The sequence below is a fragment of the Leptodactylus fuscus genome, chromosome 5 (genome assembly GCF_031893055.1).
Source record: "Leptodactylus fuscus isolate aLepFus1 chromosome 5, aLepFus1.hap2, whole genome shotgun sequence".
In the NCBI taxonomy this organism is placed as follows: Eukaryota; Metazoa; Chordata; class Amphibia; order Anura; family Leptodactylidae; genus Leptodactylus; species Leptodactylus fuscus.
Genome location: NC_134269.1, coordinates 89,386,061 through 89,408,279, shown reverse-complemented (window position 1 = coordinate 89,408,279; position 22,219 = coordinate 89,386,061). Strand labels below are relative to the sequence as shown.

The window sequence follows — 22,219 nt, the reverse complement described above, 5'->3', positions numbered from 1 at the left end:
TGTCAATTATATCTACAGAAACGCCAACGGCTTTCCCATACATTGTAACAGAAAGTCCGCGGAGAAAAACTCTGCAAACTTTCTGTTGAAAGCGCTGCGGAAAGAACCGCAGTGCGATTACAGCCCCTGGGGCCTTAGCCTAAAGGTCTTGATTTAGGCTCCAGGCATTGTATAACATAGAAGAGACCTGGGGCTGTTTGGTCCTGAGCAGTCGCCATATTTCTAGAGAGGCCCATCTCCAGACAGCTGTTCTGTGGTAACTGTCTCTTGTCAGTGCAGTAGGTCTTATTAGGGAGAGACGGTATGGGGACCTATTATCCCATGCACGCCTTGCTAAGCATTGTGTCCATGCCTGGTGTAATGCGTCCCTGTTCTGTCTTCCCTAATAAGACATTACACCCCTACAGAATACAAGACAAGCACTTCTGCGGCTTCCTACTACGTCCACACAGCTGTAATCCAGACACCCCGCCTTTCTCATGACGTCATACATATGAGCTACTCCGTCCTAGATACAACCGAGGATGCTGCTTCCTGTTATGTGCACAAGAACTGCAATCCGATAAGTCCCGCCCTTTGGTGTGAGAGGCCCCGCCCCTTCCCGTGACATCTTACCTACCAGGAGCAGCACCATTCTAGACCCGACTAGAGCAAGAGAGATAGCGGCGGCCGGATACCTAACCGGACTGCGTGTAAATTCCTATCAGTGCTGCAGCAGGTCAGAGCTAGAGCTGGGTGAGTCCTCCCTGGGAATGAGGGGCTGATGGCTGATCACCGACCTGTGTGATCCGGGGGTATTATGGCTGGAGACAGGTGTGAACGTGCATGTATATGCAGGAAGGCTGCACGCGTTACTTGTATGTGTGATGGCTGGTGGCTTGTTGTGTATTGTCCTGTGTCTCCAGCATAGTGTAATGTGGGTGGTATGGGGGAGCTGTGCACCAGGGAGGGCTGGGATGCTCTGCACAATGACATTTGTTGACATTGAATGGCTTCCTAGGCTCTTCTATGGCTTATTGACACCCCCTAAAAAGGGAGATACTGCTAGCATGTCCACAGCTCATAGAAATTGGAGGATGGCCATGTATTAAGCCATGGGGTCCTCCTTTATCGGTGCTGGGGTTTGTAGGTCCTCTACAGACTAGTCATTAGAGGAGAAGTCTTGGATGACCAAAAAGGGACTGGTTAGTGTAAGAAAGGAGTGGTTGGAGATGGGCAAGAGGTAGCATTTCTTATATTTTAGAAGGGAGGTGTTTTTTTGTACTGAAAATTTTATTATGGGAAAAAAATGGTTATGCAAATCCTTGTGGTGGGTACCACACACTGACTAGGCCTGCTGAACTCCCCCTGACCTGCTCTGGCAAAGTTCAGCACTCATTCCATTTTACGGCTCGTTCACATCTGCGCCCGGTTTCCGTTCTGCAGGTTTCTGTTTCCTGCTCAAAACAGAGGCAGGAGACGGAAACCTGCAGGACTCGTTCATACCCATTCATTTGAATGGGTGAGAAAGATGTCCGGCTGTGAGCAGCAGTGAGCGTTTTATGCTCTCCGCCGCCAAACCGGTTTTTTTAAACCGGGCGCAGAGTCGGACATACAGTACTCTGTGTTCGATTTAAAAAAAATAAATAAAACGGTTTCACGGCAGAGAGCATAAAATGCTCACGGTCGGACCCGGTCTAACAGCTTTCCGTCTTCTGCATGCACAGAACGGAGACCCAAACGCTAGTGTGAACCCAGCGTTACTGAGCTGTAGACACCTGTGTGCTCGCTGGATAGCACAATATGGCACTGTGTTCTCTTCATTCTGAAAATCATTTTACTATATGTCTTGAGGTAGAGGATGACCGTGTATGAATCTGAGAAAAACAGAAGAGCAGTCCGGACCTGCCGGTCCATTGCTGTCTTCCAGAGGAAGCGACTTCTGAAGCCAGTCATTGGCCTCAGCCAAGGACACATGATGTCCTGTGATATCCCATGGTCACTTCCTGAGGCCGCTGTTTTGCTCAGTGGTCACGTCAGTGGCTTCAGCACAAGAAATCTGGGATGTCACTGCTGGCGAGGAGTCTGGACCGTGCTTGGAGGGCCCGCCTATTTAATATCTTTAAGGATGAGGCCCCACTTTGCAGAAAAGCAGCTTTTTTTGTTGCAGGTTTTGCTGTAGTTTTTTTTGCGCCAAAGCCAACAATGGCTACAAAAGGAATGAGAAATATATAGGAAGCTCTTATACTTCTACCTTCTACTTAGTCCACTATTGGTTTTGGTTTAATGAAAACGCAGGAAAGTCTGCAAAAAAAGAAAATGTTTGTCGGCAATGTGGGGCATTGGCCTAAAGGGGTTTTTCCCATCCTGCTGCAGTTTACAGTCCCTGCAAAAGTGGATGGGATTCTAGCAACTCTCATACACACATTGCAGAAAAATACACATAATGGAAACACTGCAATATCCAAAACTGGTTTTGGAAATAGCAGCATGTGAATTATACCTATGGAAATGTTGGCGGTTTCCCTATAGGTATAATTGTAGCAGGAAGTCTACAGTGCAAACCTCTACACACTTTACGTGAGGCTGAGGCCACACGTAGTGGACCACAGCAAAAAGCACTGTGGGAAAAACCGCGTCGGCAATGCATCACGTTTTTTCCTGCACTGCTTTTCACAGAAAATCTGCAGAGGTTTAATCTGCGGACTTTCTGCTTCCATTATACCTATAGGGAAACCGCTGGTGTTTCCGTAGGTATAAATGACGTGCTGCAATTTTGTTCACTAAGTGTATTTTTATGCGATGTTCGGATGGGATTTGCTAGAAGGGACCGCACTTTATGCCACATGGAACTCCGAACTGGAAATCTCTGCAGACTAAAAAGAACTGCGGTGCATTTCCGCTGTGTTTTTTTCCCGCAGCACTTTTTTGCTGCGACCCGCTATGTGGGGCTTTAGTATCAAGGTTTCTCCTGCTCCCCTCTCCCCTCCATTTCCTGGTTTTCAGCTCGGGCCAGCATTCTACTCTCGAGATAGACATTGTAGATGTTCTGTATTGCACAGTTATGTCTGGATTTACACACAGAGATAAGAGACCACTGATCAAGCACTGTTCTACCCATTGTCACGTTTCATTAGCTGAAAGCCAGTTGCAGAGCGAGAAAGAAAAGAAAAAATAGGTGGTCAGGAGCGGGGATTGACGTCCTCAGCTTGACCACTAGAGCTAGTAAGACAGGTGGTCTGAAACTTAGCCAATGAGCTGTAAACAGTAAGGATATACATAGAGCTGTATCTGGCAAACAGCAAGATAGATGAAGCAATGTGTTGCGTAAAACTCTTCATTTGGCTTAAACTATAAGCTAAATATGATCCTGGAGGTGGGAATTAAAATAAAAAAAAAAAAAAAATGGACCTGTCATGGTTTGTGTTTTATGCATCAAGTATGCTGTAGTATTCTTTTAATATTCTTTTTATAGTACTGTATGTTACGCTTTCCAATATTTATCCATTAGTCCTTAGGAACAGAATGCATAACTGATCCATTTCATCCACCGGTTATACCATTCTGTTCCAGTAAAATAAGTTATGCAATTATAGTCTGAATGGGCGCTCATATACTGATATATGTAGTATTATTAGTCCTAGCTGGAATGTACAGTCGCTATACTATATAATTCTATCATTGTATAACTCACATACCATTCTGTATGTGGGTTATGTGTATAGAATGTGTCCCCTGACTGTGATCTGCACATATGCTGATGTATGGCTGCTCCCATTATGCTTGCTCAGGGCAGTTTTCACTTTTCTATCCAGTGGACATTACTTTTGAGGAACTGTTGCTGTGTGTTATGGAAATAGTATGGAAATATGAGTAACAGGGCCGCTTTGTCACAGGCTTTGTGATACATCAGCAGGGCAGGGAAGTTGTTGGGGGGGGGGGGGTAAGTTACTGACTCAGACTTCCAAATAAAATGAGTATTTTAAATGATAATATACAATTAGTAGCTTTGTTGCGTGTTTACTTTTACAAGAATAAATCACTAGTTTTTTTTGTGAATTAGAGGAACATGGCTGTCAGCTAATTATGCAGGGCTGGAATTGGAGAAGGGATCAATTTTGGGTGGAGTCAGAAAAAAATTGCAGTTAACTTATTAAGAATTTTTTCTTATACAATTTTTAATATTGTATAACTAATTAGATGTATAGTTTGTTGCATATTTGGAAAAATAGAGGAGCTGGAAGTTTGGCCTCCTGATTCCACAGCGCTGTATATGAGACTTATTGTGGCCAAGTGGATTTGTTAGGGGGCGTTCACACTACCGTCGGTGTCCGACATGTAGTGTCCGCTCCTAGTGTCCGCTCAAAATCTGTCACGGACACTAGGAGCGGACACTAGATGTGTCCGTGACACCTGTCATTCACTTGAATGGGCATCGGGTGCGTTCTTTTGCACTCTGTGCCCGTCCTTCCCTGTCCGCAAGAGAAGATGTCCGACTTCTCAAGTGGACAGAAAAACCCTGCATGCAGGGTTCCTCTGTCCGCTTGAGAAGTCGGACATCTTCTCTTGCGGACAGGGAAGGACGGGCACGGAGTGCAAAAGAACGCACCCGATGCCCATTCAAGTGAATGACAGGTGTCACGGACACATCTAGTGTCCGCTCCTAGTGTCCGTGACAGATTTTGAGTGGACACTACATGTCGGACACCGACGGTAGTGTGAACGCTCCCTTACTTTCGATAGTATTTAGTAGTAGTAGTACAACTCTAAAAATACCATATTGAGGGAAATTGCTTTTTTTTCTGCATCTTCCAATGGAACTAATTGTAAGGAGAGATCATGTGTTGTGGACTAGTCTACGATTTGTGGAAATTGAGAAGTGCAGTGATATTCCTTACTGTTCTGTGAAGTTGCTCTACTTCTTTTTATAGCAGAGAAATAATACTTTTTAGCATTTTAAGAAATATTTGTCATTGAAAAGATTCCTGGGGGTCCTCGAGTGCCCCATGTAAATGGAGGAGAACTGATCATGCATAACCATCTCTGCATTGATTTATTTGGGACTGATTACAATAGCCGTTATCGCAGACTCACAGAACTGAATGGGGTAGTGACTATGCTTGCTCACTACTGCTTTTTATTTACATAGGCCCACCAGCAATCTGACACTGCACTCTATAGAAATGGCCGAGTTGTACATAACTTAAGGGTTTTTTTTTTTTTCAAGAAAAGGTGTGTTATTGCTATTAATGGGTTATTAAATGCACCCAAATATCTTTAGCAGTGATTTCTGGGTGTGTCTGGGAGCTCCTGGTATCTTCTGCATTTGTTTACAAGGTTCAGCTTCCTGCTATGTAGCTTCCACACTAGCTCCCTCTCACCTCACCCCCTTCTTCTCTCTCCCATACACCCCCTCCCTGTCTCTCTAGCTATCTTGCCCACTTCTAGCTCTTCCCAACTAACTCAGCCCAACCCCTGAACCCATTATACTCACCTCTCTTCCTTACAGGATTCCTCCTGTTGAAAGGCCTCTCCCTCTTTTCTGATTCTTCCGGCGCGCGCACAATAGTCCCAGCGCTGTTCTGTGCTCTGCAGATGACAATTCACCTTTACTGCGCAGGCATAGGGGCTGAGCAGTAGAGGTGGATTATCGGCTGCAGAGCAGCATTGGTACTATTGCATGTGTCGGTAGTCAGAAGTTACGAAGAGCCATCTTGCAGGAGGAAGCCTGGAAGGAAGAGACGTAAGTATGAAGGGCTGGATGGAGGAGGGGGGAGTAGTAGTTATTTCAATTTCCATAAACAGAGAAACGGATAGTCACCGGATAATCAGAAAATGTCCCTGGGACTCAGCACCTGCATACATTCATATCCATGGAGCCTTAGATTTAAACAGTGTGAATTCAAGCTGACAATTCACTTGAGGTGTTTATTGATCAAACCTGCAGATTTCAATTGGTCTCGGCAACCATCCAATGTTTACTGGAAGACCCCCACCAACATTTGCAGATGATAGCTGTTGGATTTCAACTGCCTGATCTTTGTTCACTGGGAAATAAGTGTGCATGTGAGTGGGGATATTGGTGAGATCGCCATTGAGTGATCTTTCAACTTTTGTTGATTATAATTTATTCTACTGTTCTTAGTTGTGTGGTTTTACAGGTTAACTGCAAAGATGAATGACCAATAAGTAAATGTAAGTGGAAATATTGTAATGCGGCTGGCACCACTGTGTGCTCGTCTATCAGCTGACCAACAACCAATCAGTTATGTGGTATAAAAGATGCAGAAATATATCTATCTATCTATCTATATATACAGATTTTAACTGATGGATCCCATTGTAGATATTGTTGTGAACACTTCTTTCGGTCAGTGTGAAGACTGGAATATGCCAAGATTTTCTTCATACAATTCTTAAAGCAAATATGTATATTAAAAACCTGATGTAACAACAATATTTTATACCCACAAGGTTATTGATAATAGACAATATTTAGCGCCTACGTACAAATATATTGTGTCACCACCAGTCCAGAAGGGCTTTGAGTAAAAAGGCTTATACAATGGAACAATTCATATGTATTTGCAGCAGGACTGTGTTATTGTATATGCATATAACAGTGAGTCATGAACAGCACATCGCTCAGATAGAGATCTTTCACAGAAATGTTTTTTTTTTCTAATTCTCAGCCTGCAGTATCTACTATTGAATTATATCAGCACAAATTAAATACCACTTATTAAAATATAATAATGCTAATAGCCTTTCCGGTAATATCTGAAATTGAAGTTTCCTCTTCTAATTTTTATTTTTCTTTGTTTTTTAGTTGGCAATATATACAGTAACGTGCCGTGGTTTAATCTGCTTGCTGTACACGTCAGGATTTGACCTCAGTCTGTGTTAAGCTCTTATCTTCACTGGGGTACACACAGGCTACCCGTAAGTATTTGTAAAGCCTTTCTCTGTTGTGTTAGCATCAGCTCTCAGTATACAGTTTTCATTGAGTGGGTACATCCATGCAGTTAATAAATGCAGTGGGTTTGACCTGCTCATTGCAAGAGATAAAATCTGCAGTTACCTTTTGCAGAATAAAGATTTAAAGGAGTTTTCCCATCTCTGGTTTCCAGCTTTCCTCCTGTCTCCTCACCCTCCATTTTTTGGTTTTCAGTTCAGTCCAGCAGTGTGCTGGTGCTTGTTGTAAACTGCATACAGAGCTGACAGACACAAGAAACTGTTCTAGCATTTATGAGGGCTCAGCAACTGAAAGCAATATGCAGGAAGAAAGAATATAAATCTAAATGGCTGAGTACAGGTCTGTAACAAGGCAACCAGCTGTAAAAATAGAGCAACATAGACAAAGCAATGTATCAGGTAACCCTTCAATTTGCTTCAGCTATAAGTTTGAACATGACTCTTGAGATTGGAGTACCCCTTTAAAATCTACAGGGCAAGTCAATTTCCTTTTTCTTCTCCTTTTTCCTTTTCTTCAGCTAGTGGATGATATTTTGTAAAATGTGATAACTTTTCTGCTACTATAAATGCAGATGACTTTCTACCAGACATATTATTAAAGGGGTTGGCCAGGTATTTATTTACGGCCTATCCGTATGATAGGCCATAAATATCTGATGTTGGGAAAAGGGTTGAGGCCTAGCCCAGCACTGATCTTAAGCTTAGGTCATAAATAATTACAAATCCTGGCCAAACCCTTTAAGTTTTTGTTTTTTGGAATATGCAGGATTGCTGGAAATTAGGATAGGTAGAAACTTCATATTACCAAAATACCCTTTTAGTTATCATTTCTTCCTGGCTCCCTTCCCAACAGGTAATTTTTGTTCATAGAGTGGGATCTATAATAAAGTCCTTTTTGATCCAAAAATGAAGCAGTTTGCCTCTCCTGTCCACTAGATGGCTTATTTTGTGGAAAGGTTTTAATGGGGATAAGAGCAGAAAGTTATCACTGTAAAAGATTTGCCATTTTATAACACACAGAATCGAGATAAAGTTGTTATTGTAGCTGAAGTCCGCTATAGCAGTGCACCATCTAAGAGTAACCAAATACCAGTGCTGCCGGAAGAGAGGGATATGTTATGTGCTCTCACTGACCTTGTCTTTTCCTGTTCCTGCAGGCTTTCTGTGACTTACAAAATCAGTTTCAAGCTACATACAGACAGTCAGCGCCATGGCTGGTAAGATACTAAATCCTGCTACATTTCTCTTCACAATACTGCAAATTATAAGCACCATCCTCAACCCTTTTATAAGTAACACTACGGATTATAAACCTAGTTCTCTCCTTGCATCCAGCATTGTGAACTATGGATGTTTTCTTTCTGGTTACGTCAATGGTCTATATATATATATATATATATATATATATATATATATATATATATATATATATATATATATATATATATATATATATATATATATATTATTATAATATAACTACACTTTCATCTATAGTCTGCGCTAGTTATGCCATGTCTGCGACTATTAGAAGTCAGGCAGATATTTACTAAAAATTTAAATAAAGGAAAGAAACATAAATGTTCATAGAGATATCTGTTGCAAGCAGTAGGAATCATTGTTCACATTACTTGCCAGAGTTAGATATGTGGAGGTTTGCCTAATATCATCTTTTACGTATGTAACCTCTCTAATCTGATGGTCATGCAGAGAAACAGAATAACTTCCCACCACTTCCCCGGTTCATACCACTTAAGCCCTGCTTCTATCAAGATTTCGAGACTGATATTCCTGACCAGCATCGTACAACAACCAAGCGCCTCTATTATCTATGGATGTGTAAGTATGGTACCCCTGCTTAATGCCATCACCAATTTATTAATCACAGTTTTTATTTACATGCTTGCAATACATTTTGGAAGAGGAAATGGGATCCGGTAGAATGATCATGTACAGGATTACCTATAAAGTAATGTAACTTTGGATAGATAATCTTTCTAAATTGGCGATATGCTGATCAAGGCATGTTTTTGTGATAGTCCAATGGTAATTGGTATATTAATAAGTTACTGAGTAACCATGCATGGGATTGAAAGGAAATTATGCTGTTAATATTGTATGTGGTAACCAGCTAGATTGCCGACTTATTTTTATGAAACTTCCATGTTTAACAAGGGAACAGGTTATGCAAGTACAATACAAGTTAGTAGATATAACTAATTCTATGTAATACAGTTACATCGCAAAAGAAACCTCCAATGAGTTTTGTTCATTGCTGAAATGAGAGGAAGATTGTAGATTTCAACTAAAAATTGCAATCCACTTAGTTACTATTGAGAACTTTACTTTGAGCAGCTTCACTTTCATGATTTTCGAACAATGTTCCCCATAAAATGTCTTATTTGGAGAAAATATTTATAAGGTCCATTGTTCTCATCAGTCATGGGATCAGAGCAGGAGACTGAAAAACTAATAGGATGAAGGATGCAGATGGAGCAAATCCTATCTACATCCATCTTCAGTCACTATGATGTAACAAAAGACTAAAGCTTTCTTCAGTCCTGTTTATTTTTTTCTATCCCTTGTCACTCTCCTAAGATTAATCAGAATAATGGACTAAACTATTGCAGTGTGAACATAGTCTTAGTAAAGGCTAAGGTCTTATAGAAAATCTTATTTTGTATAAAGATTTGATACTGTAGTGTCTTGTTACCCGGAGGTTCTGCATTAGTACAGTATTTATACTGCCTGTTATGTGCAGATGAACCTAATGTGTCCTGGTATATTATATAGTGTGCACATTTCCTTCCCGTATGCCACAGCCCTTAGAGTTTACTTCATTGTGCGATCTTGTTTGTTCCCACATACATGTTACACTATATTAGTTACAGGACATGTACTATATTAGAAGATTATTGTATCCTCCTTAAATCTACATGTGGCTTGGAAACTGAATGCATTATCATTAACTAAGCTTCATCTCTAGTTCCTGCATTGGAAAGTAATTGGTGAAGCTATGTGGATCTCGACTCCTTTACCTTTGCTTTCTTCAACCTTACTCTGATCTTTGGCTCTCTTCTCCTTACTCGCGCACATGTGTGCCTCTGCGTGACCTCATGTGTGCATGCAGTGAACAGTATTACATTGGCGGTGAATCTGATTGGCTGCTTAGCGTGGATGATTGGAGGAGGTGGAGCCGTCAATTTTGGCCTGGCGTTTCTTTGGCTCATCCTTTTCACTCCCTGCTCCTATGTGTGCTGGTTCAGACCTATTTACAAAGCGTTCAAGTAAGTATCTATCTACCTTTCTAAATCTAGTATACATATTAAGTTTCACGTCTCCTTTATGTATTGAGTGATTCATTCGCTCACTAATGCATACATGTACAGGTTCCATGCACCTTACCCATTTGTATGTTACTGTCGTCTGAGAAAGTTTATGCTAAAAGCAGACACTTGAGTAGGATTACTTTGTACTGTGCTTTCACCTTTGTTTTTGCTGTCCTTTCAAATCTTTTGTTTCTGTTAATTACCGTTGATTCCCTTAAAGAAGCACTCCAGCAAATTTTGGACACGTAATACTAAGTTAATTGTAGCGTTTTATTTTATGTAGCCTTGCTCAGTTGCCTCCACACATTTTGAGCCCCTTTCATGGACAGCTGGTTCATAGTAAGAGCATGCTCTATGTAAGACCACAGGTCAGTCACTCCCCTGTGTTGTAGCTCTCTGATACCTCCCTTTCAAGCTCTGCTCTTTTTGTTCTTCTGTATGCCCCCTCATGTATAGATTACTGCTAAAAATATTCACTGTATGTAGATGGAGGACCTATAGTAACTAAACTAGACTGAAAGAAAACGCTCACAGGCGGTCACCTTTGAAAACCCATTCAAAAGAATGGGTTTTATGTATAATCAGGTTTTATTGAAGATTTTTCATAAGAAGAGAAAAAAGAAACAAAAACAAAGATAAACAAAGAAATCCAAAAATCGGGCACGCAGGCCCCAAACAGCAAATACAGGCAAAAAGGGGGGGTATCCCCAACCACAAAGGCTCAATCAAGTATATGCAATTGTAAAGTGGCAAATATAGAGAGATAAACTGGTCGCATGGACTGGACAAAACGAACAATAAAAGCATACAGGGAACAGAGAGGGGGGACAAAAAACCCCAAAGGGAAGGTGAGAAAAAAAGGAAACAGAACAACCAAACAGGACCACACACACAGACAAAAAAAGAGGGGGAAGACAAGACAAGAAAACGTGAGGATGAACCAGACAGGAAGGAGAAAAAGAAAGAGGGGACAAGATGATCAATGACGCAACCAGAATCCCACTCAGGCAAAAGAGGAAGAAAAGTCAGAGGACTCCTGAAACCTGACCCAAGGCCGCCAGAGCTGCTGAAACCTGGAGGAATCAGGGGAGTCCTCTAAAAGAATGGGTTTTAAAGCTGACCGCTCGCAAGCCATCTGCTGTCCGGTTTTCCCCGGGGTTTACCACGGACACCCCGGGGCAGACAGCAGCAGCAGTGTGAATGCCGCTTAACAAGTGAGATGTATAATGGGAAAAGTAGGCTACACTAGTGGAACCGTATAAAAAAGCAAGGAGGAGCCAAAATGGCAGACAACCTATTAGTGGCACATAAACTAAAACGGGTACTCACAAGGCCTCTATATTATACTTTAATAAAAAAGGTTAGCCAGCACTCCTCTTGATGGAGAACAGTCCAAGCTTTATTTGCTACGTGTTAAAATCCATGAGAAACCAGGGAGAGAAGTGACACAAACTAATTAGTCTTTTTTTTTTTTTTTTTTTAATTGCATAGTGCATCTAAGCGCATGATGTATATTTAATATTCCTAAGCACTATGTAGGGGAAATATGCTGAAGTGCTTCTTTAACATTTGTTCCATGGTAGAAAATATTGATTACTAAAACATCCCAGTGTTTTGCCTAGTGAAGAACAAGCACATAATTTCTACATAATGATACAACAATACGAGTTGTGCCTATAGTGTCAGCCTATACTGAAACCCTTTACTATTATTTGAACTTTGCCTTCCTCTTTGTATAGGACAGACAGCTCCTTTAACTTCATGGCGTTCTTCTTTACTTTTATGGCTCAGTTGGTCATCAGCATAATACAGGCTGTTGGTATTCCTGGTTGGGGAGTCTGGTAAGTCATTATAGAGATGTATTAGCATTATGATATTAAGAGACATTTACGATACAAGGTAGCCAGCACACTTGCATATATTGGATAGCAATAAAAGAGAACACACAAAATGAGCATTCTGCATATTGCAAAAAGTTGATGCTCTGGTACAAATAAATGTGTGTCAGCATTATGTAGGGGACAGATGGAAGTACGGGTGCGGGATCAGGCTATCCATGAATTGTTTGCATTCTGTTACCATGTAGACGGATAGGTCTGTAGAGGAGGTGCAGATACAAAATGTTCTGAATTTCTTAGATCAAGACTATTTGCAAGGGTTGACTTACATTAGATGCAATTGCTTGCAAAGGTGTTTTACATGTAGCTAGCTATCCTGATAATCCTGGAAATGCACATGGATAAAGCCACTTCATGCCGTATTTTGTATGTTTATAGAGTGATTTCTTAGGTTTTTGTTCTCCGAGTACTCTATGAAGTGTTTTCATTATTTTTCTTTTTGACTTTGTTCCATTATTTACAGTGGATGGATTGCAACCATCTCCTTCTTTGGAACAAATGTGGGATCTGCCGTGGTGATGCTTATACCAACCATTATGTTTACAGCTGTAGCAGTATTTTCTTTCGTGGCATTGACCAAGGTATGATGAAAATTAAGGATTTTAGGTGATGCAATTTAGTGCACTCTGCAGCTACCAATGACATTTGTCATCTAATATTGAAACAAGTGGCAAGTATAGTCATTTGCGTTCATGTACATAAAAGCTTTGGTTTAGTGAGGTTTTCCAAGATTTTGATGCTGATGACCTATAGTTAGGATAAATCATCAATATCAGATCAGTGGGGATCCAACACCCAGAAACATGATGACCAATTGATATAGGCAACTGCAGTGCCAGCAAAATAGTGTATGGAGCAGGGAGCAGACTGCTCCAAACTCTGTGTTATGGCCATGGGTAGGTCATCAGAAACAAAATCCTGGATAACACATGTAATGAAGAACCATTCATAACCATGCATTCCTGATTTTCTTGGAGCATATCTGCATTTGACATCTGTGTTGTGTCACAAGACACTTATTTTATTTTGCTCTGTGATTATTAAAGGCCTTTTTATAAAAAGCAGTATAATAGGGAGCACTTGTAGAAATGTGACTGTATTAGCTGAAGCACTAAGTTCTTCCCCCTCCAGCAGGTTTATGAAAAATAATACACATGGGATCTGACTGTGAGATGCCTATTGAGTAATACATGTTTAGGGGTAGATGGATCATTATACACAATTTGGCCTATTCTTTCGAGTGGATGAGGCCATGAAACCCTGTAAGTCCTAATTCAGATGAGTGGCTATGTGGTGACAGTACAGTTGCTTAAATAATTCAGTAATAAAGTGCAGTACTTCTATATTGCAGTGTCCTATGCTTGTCAATTTGAAACTGACTGGCATCTTAGCAGATAATTCTAGTGACTGGGCCTTGAAGGTGAACAAGGATAACAGACATGGGGGGGCTTTCATTAAGTCTCTCACCTGCCATGACAATTCATTGGACTCTTGTGATTGCAGGGGGAAGCTGGTGGAAGTGGGATGTCGGAGCGCTCATCCTTTGCAATAAAATCTGTTAACTATAATTCCAGCCATTACAGCTGGGTGTTAGCTCCTGTGTTTTCACCATCAGCAGGGTATACATTTGACACTTTGTGCTAAGCATATAGCTAAAACACCTCTTGACACATAGGAAATACTTTGAGATGCCTACACAACCAGCCGCTGACATCAGTGCACACCTACTGTATGAATGCCTCCAGGTATTTCTTGTCTCTGTTAGGCACCAGAAAATAAAGACCAACAGTAGACCCAGGCAATAGCAGAACCATACCAATATGGATTGTTGACAGATGACTTTTGAGAGAAAATTTTGTATCTCATAAACAAAATAAGGCCTGGTTCACATCTGCGTTCAGTATTCCGTTTGGGGAGTCCGCATGGGGATACCCCGAACGGAATACCGAGGCATTGACAAGCAGTGTGCAATGAAAGCACACAGACCCCATAGATTATAATGGGGTCCATGTGTTTTCCACGAGGTGTCCGCACGAGTCATGCGGAGAGGACAGTAGTTCATGAAGTACTTTTCTCTCCGCATGTTCCATGTGGACACCACGCAGAAAACACATGGACCCCATTATAGTCTAAGGGGTCCATGTGCTTTAATAAGGTCACCGCTTGTCAATGCATTTGGAATTCCATTCAGGGGGGTCCCCAAGTGTACTTCCTGAACGGAATACCGAATGCTGATGTGAACCAGGCCTAACCTACATAGATTTTATATATATATATATATATATATATATATATATATATATATATATATTCAAAACCTTAAATATTTAATTTCTCTTATCTACACAGGTACACAAGTTTTACCGTGGTGCTGGAGGCAGCCTTAGTAAGGCTCAAGAGGAGTGGACCACAGGTGCTTGGAAAAATCCCCATGTCCAGCAAGCAGCACAGAATGCAGCTTTTGGAGCAGCACAGGGTGCCATGACACAACAAGAACCTCAGTACTCTGCCACACCAAATTATGGTTATTCCAATCAAATGTGAGGGTATACTCAGGACTGCAAGAATACATTCCTTAGGGTCACAAAGACCTCTCATTCCTGCTGTCCTCTAGTAGATCAGTTGTATCTTCAACATTTTACCTACTTCCCTTTGATATGGTGCATAATTGATTGTGGTGTGTATGTTGTGTTCCAGAGAGAATCCAGCACCCTATAACAAGGGGCAATATGTTTATGTACGTTCCATACACTTAGCCCAACATTCTGGTGTTTGGAGCTATATACTGGATGCTATATAGAAAATACAAAAAAAAATGGGGCAAGAATTAAGACATTTGTATAATTAGTTATGAACCTATGTATATAGAAGAATCGGTTCAAAAACAGGTAGCCATTGAAGTTCATGATATCAGTATGTAGCGTCAGGGAGTCAATAGTCAATTTGCCTAGCACTGAAATGGCTATTTAGTTCTATAGGCTATGGTTGTTAGGAACTACAGCCTGCTCCTGTTGCTGCATATTTAGAACACCTTGCAAACTTCCAAACGTGGGACTACAGTAGCATTCCCTGTTGGCTTCTTTAACAGGCTGCCATCATCAAGTCTTGGTTTTTATACCTCACATACTCCTGCACTGCATACAGAATAATGTAATATTGCTGATCATATTGCAGTGTTAGTTGGCCAGACTCTGTCCTGTTATCTGCAGGAACATTTGGTGTTTTGTTGAATATAGTGCTGTGTAATAACTGTAACTATGTGTTTTTATGGATAATGCAGCGCTATACATTTCTTAGAACTAACTCAATAACACTAATGTACTGTGTGTTGAAGACAATGTGAGCTCCAGTAGTACACTGGAGTTCAGGCTACGTAAAAGCACAGACAGGAGAATCCTCTCACTATTTGTTGTACTCTTCTTATTATGTGGCAAAAACTGGAAAGAGTTCAATTGGGCAATACATGGTTAGGGGTAGATGGATCACTGTGCACACTTTGGCGTATTCTTTTTATAGTGGATGAGGCCATGAAACCCTGTAAGGCCTAATTCAGATGGCCATATTATTGGGTTATATGATGTTTGTGCAATGGACTGTGCATGGACCCATAATAATGTATGCTGCATTTCACGCCAACATTTGCAGCATGCAGTATAATGGACTGTTGTTTCCTATAGCCGGCTAGTTCACACAGACATATAAAATCTTCAGTTTGTTGCTAATGCATACTTTTGTATGATTCACTACATGGTTTTTATCTTTCACTAAAATAAGCCTTTGTGTGTATGTGTTCATTTTACCTTGTATATCAAGTTACCTCTCTAGGAACTGACATTAAAATATTGTAAATGTCTCATACCCTAATATTTGTGGGACCAATTAAGTACTGACACAATGTATTTACCTGAGGTATGCATTGAATTGTATAAATAATACTTAATTTTCAATTAAATGGGCAGCTAGCGATGAAGGACAGAAATCTGGAACAATGGTAAAAATCCACAATGTGAAAGAACTGGCCCATAATACAACACCAGTCACAAAAAAAAGTTGGGAATGCAAAGAAAACAATAATGCAATGATTTTGACGTCTCATACAACCAAGTTTTATCCATACCAGAACATAGAACACATATCGGAAGATGAAAGGAAATGTAGACGTTTTTCCATTTCATTTGAAGAAAAAAAAAAAAATGGATGGCAACAACACAACTCCAAAAAGTTGGGAAAGGGCAATGTTTACTATTGAATAGCATCTTTATATGTATGTATTATATACACACACAACAGCAGCAGTTTCAGGAGATGAGTGCTGTCCCATTCTTGACAGATGTCGGATTCTAGCTGCTCAATAGTCCTGGGTCATCTGTACCAGATTTTTTGTTTCTTAAAGGGATCCTATCATATAAACCTTTTTTTGTCTGAGTAACATGTAGGAATAGCCTTAAGAAAGGCTATTTGTCTCCTACCTTTCGTTGTCTTCTCTGCACCGACATTCGCCTACAATCCTGGTTCTTGTCGGTATGCAAATGAGTTCTCTCACAATACTGTGCAAGCGGCCATTTTTTCATGGCCTGTGGGCATACGCAGTATCCTCTGCCCAAGGACTAAGGCCTAGAAGTTACAAGTCTCCACTGGAAGAGGAAGTTGAAGCCGAAGCTGCTGACGAAGATGAAGGCGGCGCTGGAGAGAGTTCTCTCGCAGCATTGGGGACGCCCCCAGTGCTGTTTGAGTGCTGAGGCCCGCCCCCAGTGTTGCAAGAGAACTCATTTGCATACCGACAAGAACCAGGATTGTAGGTGAACAGCGGCGCACAGAAGACAACGAATGTAGGAGACGAATAGCCTTTCTTAAGGCTATTCCTACGTATTACTCAGGAAAAAAAAAGGGTTTATATAATAGGATCCCTTTAATGAGTCAAATGTTTTCTATTGGTGAAAGGTCTTGAACTGCAGGCAGTTCAATTCGGCGCCCACACTCTTTTTCTGTAAAGCCATGCTGTTGTGAGGGATGCAGTATGTGGTTTAGCAATGCCTTGAAATATACAAGGCCTTCCCTGAAAGACATTATCTGGATGGGAACATATGTTGTAAACCCTCTACATACTGCTCAGCATTGATAGTGCCTTTCAAGATGTGTAAACTGCCCAAGTCTTAGGAACTTCTGAAGCCCCGTACCATCTGAGATGCTGGCTCTTGAAATGTGAGCTGATAAGCTGGAGGGTCCCTCTCCTCTTGGGTCAGCAGGACAATGTGTCTGTGGTTTCTATAAAGAATACAGAACAGTTTTCCATTTTGCCTTTGTGCATTTTGGATGCGTTTTGGCACCGAGAAGACTTCAGGATTTCTGGATTCTGTTGATGTATGGCAGATTTAACTTGATTTGTGCATTGCACAATACACTGTATTCACAGACAATGATCTGAGGAAGTATTTCCGAGCCCATGCTGTGATTCGCATTACCCATTTATGCCTGTTATTAATGCATTGCTACACGAGAAACCGTAGATCACAACTTATCTCTTGTGCATATGAATTTCTCCAGATTCTCTGAATATTTTGATGGTGGGAAATTCTAATTCTTTGCAATTTTATGTTAAGACGTTTTTCTGAAATTGTTCCACGATTTTGGATGCAGTTTTTCACAGAACTTCAGAGAGAGATTCTACCTCTCTAACATACTTTTTTTTTTTTTTTCTAGTCATGTGATACTTCAAAATTGACCTCCTGCTATTTTCCATTAATACCAACTCCTTTCCCATCCTTTTGTTAATCCTGTCCCAACTTTTTTGAGTTGTTGCTGCCATTAATTTCTAAATAATTTCACTTTTTTTCAAATAAAATAGAAAAATGTCTGACTTGCTACTTCCAATATGTGTTCTATTGCTGACAAAATATGGCTGAGCGTTCCAAATCATTGCATTCTTGGATTTGTTACATTTTACACAGCATCCCAAGTTTTCAGGATTGGGTTTGTATGATTTGGCGCAAACTTGTTTACATTTTAAAACTGGTTTTGGTAACCAGGTTGTAAAAGGAAAGTCTTAAAAATAATTTCTTAAACTGTTATATCTCGTTTAGGCTAATTCTATTCTTAACGGGACATATTAGCACTTCTGACATGTCTTTAAAAACTTGTACTACCCATTAAATAACTCTGGAGCATCTTTACTTAGTGCTGTTCCTTTGTTAATTTTACCTGAAATATATGAAGAAATTGACAACTGGGTGTGTCCTACACGGTCCGCCACTGTTTAATCAGTGCTGTCTTGATAAATCTGGCCATACATAGTAGATTTCAGATATCCAATAAGTGATGAACAATCCCACCATCAACATTAACAAACTAAAAATGCCTTGCATTGAGTCTGTGCAAAACCAGCCAATCATAACACGTACTGGTATTTTTGGCCAATCGCACAAAAATATCTGAGTGACTGATATTTTTTTGGTAGACTAAAGTCTCCTATTGGCCTTTAGTGGTATTTTCATGGCCAGCTTAAGACTTTGTAGGAACGTGCCCTTTTTACAAAGGAAATTGTAATGCCCAGTAGTCAAGTTGGGGTATGTTCACATCTGCATTATTTAATCACTCTTCTGTTCTGTCATAGTTACAGATCCAGACAACAGATGCCAAGGGATCCTATTGAATATAATTGGATCTGTTGGGTATCTCCTGCTTTCTCCATGGCATCATTGAATTAAAAGGTTGTGCTTGCAGAACTTTTTTTTTTATCTGTGATTTTTGATGGACCCTGCATTGAAGCCTCTGACACAGATGTGAACATAACTAAATTCATAAATATGGAGGAGGAGTGATGGGAACAGCACAAAAGAGTTTTGATATATGCTCCAGACATGTTATTTCATGAGGCTTACAAGCATTTACTAAAAAGTCAAGTCTTAAAAATGTATAGTGATAAAACCTGACTTTTATAAATCCGCTACGGTATATGTTACTCCTATGGCATGTTATATAATCAGATATGTTATCTTTCTTTCTTTGACATTTCATTTTTTTCCCTCTTAATGCAAAGGAGTCTGTCAGCAGTTTTGCATGGTCAAGATGGCTAACTGAGTTACTTAGGGGTGGAAGAAAGCAGATACTGTTTTAAAGATGCTTTTAATAAAAGGATCATTATAAAAATTACATTGATCCTTAAAGGCACCGCTCTTGCATGTGGACACTAAATTGCTCTAGTGACCCATTGTGCATTGAGCTGTTCTCCCTTCAGTTTTGAATGACAGCTGTAGTGGTCTCCTGGTTGAACTCTACAGTTCAGAGCAAAGTTATGGGATTGTAGTAGCTCAATACCCAGAGCACTTCAGCATGAGGTCTTGTCACTGTGGCACTTACAGGACTGGCACTTATAGGGATCAAACTCCTCCTTAGAGCAATCCTTTGAAGTAAAAGCATCTTTAAAGACGACCACCTAGCTGCACGGTGAAAACTGCTGACTGATTCCCATTTAAGACCAAAATGAAAGCCACTCATCCTTGTGTACTTGCAATATGCCTGTAATGTAATGCAGGTTACATGTATGTGTTATATACAATATGAACACTTTACAAAACTGAGCACTTTCTGTTAAGACTGCGCCGCCAGTGTCGGGGACTCTGAGACCTTATTCAGTGTTAAAAATATATATAAATAAATAGACAAACAGCATGAATCCTTCTGTTACATACAGTTCTTTACTAGCATTTACTCATACAGATGCCTGTCAACCATTCTATAACCAAGGGCTTCAATCACTTTAAAGAGATTTTTCTTTCCAATATTAAATAATTCTACACCCACTAATTGGAAACTTTATAATATACACTCCACCCCAATTCTGAGCAGAGATCGATGGCAGAGGATAAAAGGTGTCAGAAAGGAACATTTTTTTTTCAGACATACTCACATAGACTGTGCCCACCAGCAGACGTGGGGGCTGCGGGCATATTACCGAGTTCACCCCTTCCATTTGTAGCCCTTGTGGCCGGATTTCCTGCTAGAACGGAACTCCCTTATTTTAAAGGTGTGAGATCTGAGAAGTGTCTTATGTTACACATTTAGTAAATATTACTTATCTGAGGTTTATCTCTGTCTTATCTACATGTACACCAGGAGAATAAGTGCTCCACGTTCCCCTTCCTATGAACACGCCACAGATAACAAAAGCGCTGAGTAGATTTCCGTTCAAGAAATCCATGATTATTTAATGTCCAGATTCAATGGTGAGCTCTGGTATTTTGTCATTTTACGTGTAGTTTCTCTTAAATTATTGATGTTTGGTGAGAAGAGTTGTGCGGAACAAAGTATGTGATTCTATAAGAAAATAAAGAAAGCGTTTAAACTGGTGTTTCCTGTGCATCATTGATCTGATGTGTGAATGCGGTTTATAGCTTTGAGGCTACAGAAACTGCCTTTCCTTTTTCAGTGTGGGTTATCTGTTTCCTGTCTCTAAATAGTTTGTATGAAAGCAATGAACCTTGCTATTATTGACTATAAACATATTGGGACGTCTCATTTTAGGCCCTAAAGGGATTCTACCATTAAAAAACTTTTTTTTCTAGGTAACACGTCGGAATAGCCTTTAGAAAGGCTATTCGTCTCCTACCTTTGGAAGTGTTCTCCGCCGCGCCGTTCGAAATACCCGCTTGTACCGGTATGCTAATTAGTTCTCTCGCAGCGATGGGGGCGTCCCCATTGCTGCTCGAAAACCGACTCCAGCGCCGCCTCTGTCTTCTTCTGCATCCTCCCTTTCCTTCTTCGGCTTGACGTCGGACGCCTGCGCAGTACGCTCTGTTCGGTGAACTTGCAGTGTCGGCACTATGGCCGCGGGCATGCGCAGTACGTTCGGCGAAGTTCGCCAAACAGAGCATACTGCGCAGGCGTCTGATGTCAAGCCAAAGAAGGAAGAGAAGGATGCAGAAGAAGATAGAGGCGGCGCTGGAGTCGGTTTTCGAGCAGCAATGGGGACGCCCTCATCGCATTTCCTGCGCTGGGGCCCGCCCCCATCGCTGCGAGAGAACTAATTAGCATACCGGTACAAACCGGTATTTCGAATGAACGGCGTGGCGGCGATCACTTCCAAAGGTAGGAGACGAATAGCCTTTCTAAAGGCTATTCCGACGTGTTACCTAGAAAAAAAAAAGTGTTTTAATGGTAGAATCCCTTTAATCACATGACTACCATTTTTCATGGATTTGGTGTGTGTAAAACCTGCCGTGTCGGTCCATTGAAGCTCGCTGAAGGGGCTTATTCACACGTCAGTGAATAACGGCTGTGCTCGCTATTACTGTTAAATATTTGTATTTCTTGTCCAACACAGTTTTTTTTTTTTTTTTTTGTTTTCCCCCCTCTGAACTCATTATGTCATGTCAAATTATGAAGGAATTATGTCACCTTCTTTTAATTTATTCATATACTTCCATGAGAAGTCACAGAGGAATTTTGCAAAACTGTTTCCTCAATAAAACAATAATTCTGGAACATCTTTTCTTCTTATCTATTAAAACTGACACGTCTTTCCCCTTCTCCTCTTATGAATATAAGGTGGTAGTTGGATTTTGTAACAAAAATTGTCATTTCATTTTGTATAAAAGGATAGATCTGCAATAAAATTTAAAATGTCAGCGCAACAGAGGTACTGTATAATAAAGCGAAAACGCCACTTGATTTGCTTGACCCTATCCTACCGATCTACGGGGCTGGGTTGCTACTCGAAATGGGGTGCAGATTTCTTTTAAGATTTGTAATAATCACCCTGAATTTCAACTAGTAGTAATATTATATAATCATCATACATAATGATCCTGATAACCAATACATAAATTACATAGTTAAGGCTCATGCACATGTACAGCACTGCTAGAAACAAATAGCTAAATAAATATCTGCATACATACACAGTTCAAGAGGACATGCCGTGACTTTTTTTTTTGCTGCTTCATATTAATGCAGAAACTAACAGAGAAAAGTCTTTTATGATTGTAATTCTAAAAGTGAAGAGGATGCAGCTCTATTTTAGTCTTTCATCCCATCAGGACT

General features: G+C 40.5%; 1 protein-coding gene across 1 annotated transcript; it reads left to right on the top strand.

Moving 5' to 3' along the window:
• The first annotated feature begins 716 nt into the window (after nt 1-716).
• SCAMP5 (secretory carrier membrane protein 5) lies at nt 717-20,526 on the top strand. The gene is made up of 8 exons (XM_075273604.1): nt 717-735; nt 6,809-6,921; nt 8,112-8,171; nt 8,665-8,793; nt 10,085-10,241; nt 12,023-12,124; nt 12,645-12,762; nt 14,531-20,526. Exons 3-8 carry the CDS (start codon nt 8,165-8,167, stop codon nt 14,723-14,725), a joined length of 708 nt encoding a protein of 235 aa, XP_075129705.1. The 5' UTR covers nt 717-735; nt 6,809-6,921; nt 8,112-8,164; the 3' UTR covers nt 14,726-20,526.
• Nucleotides 20,527-22,219: the final 1,693 nt, after the last annotated feature.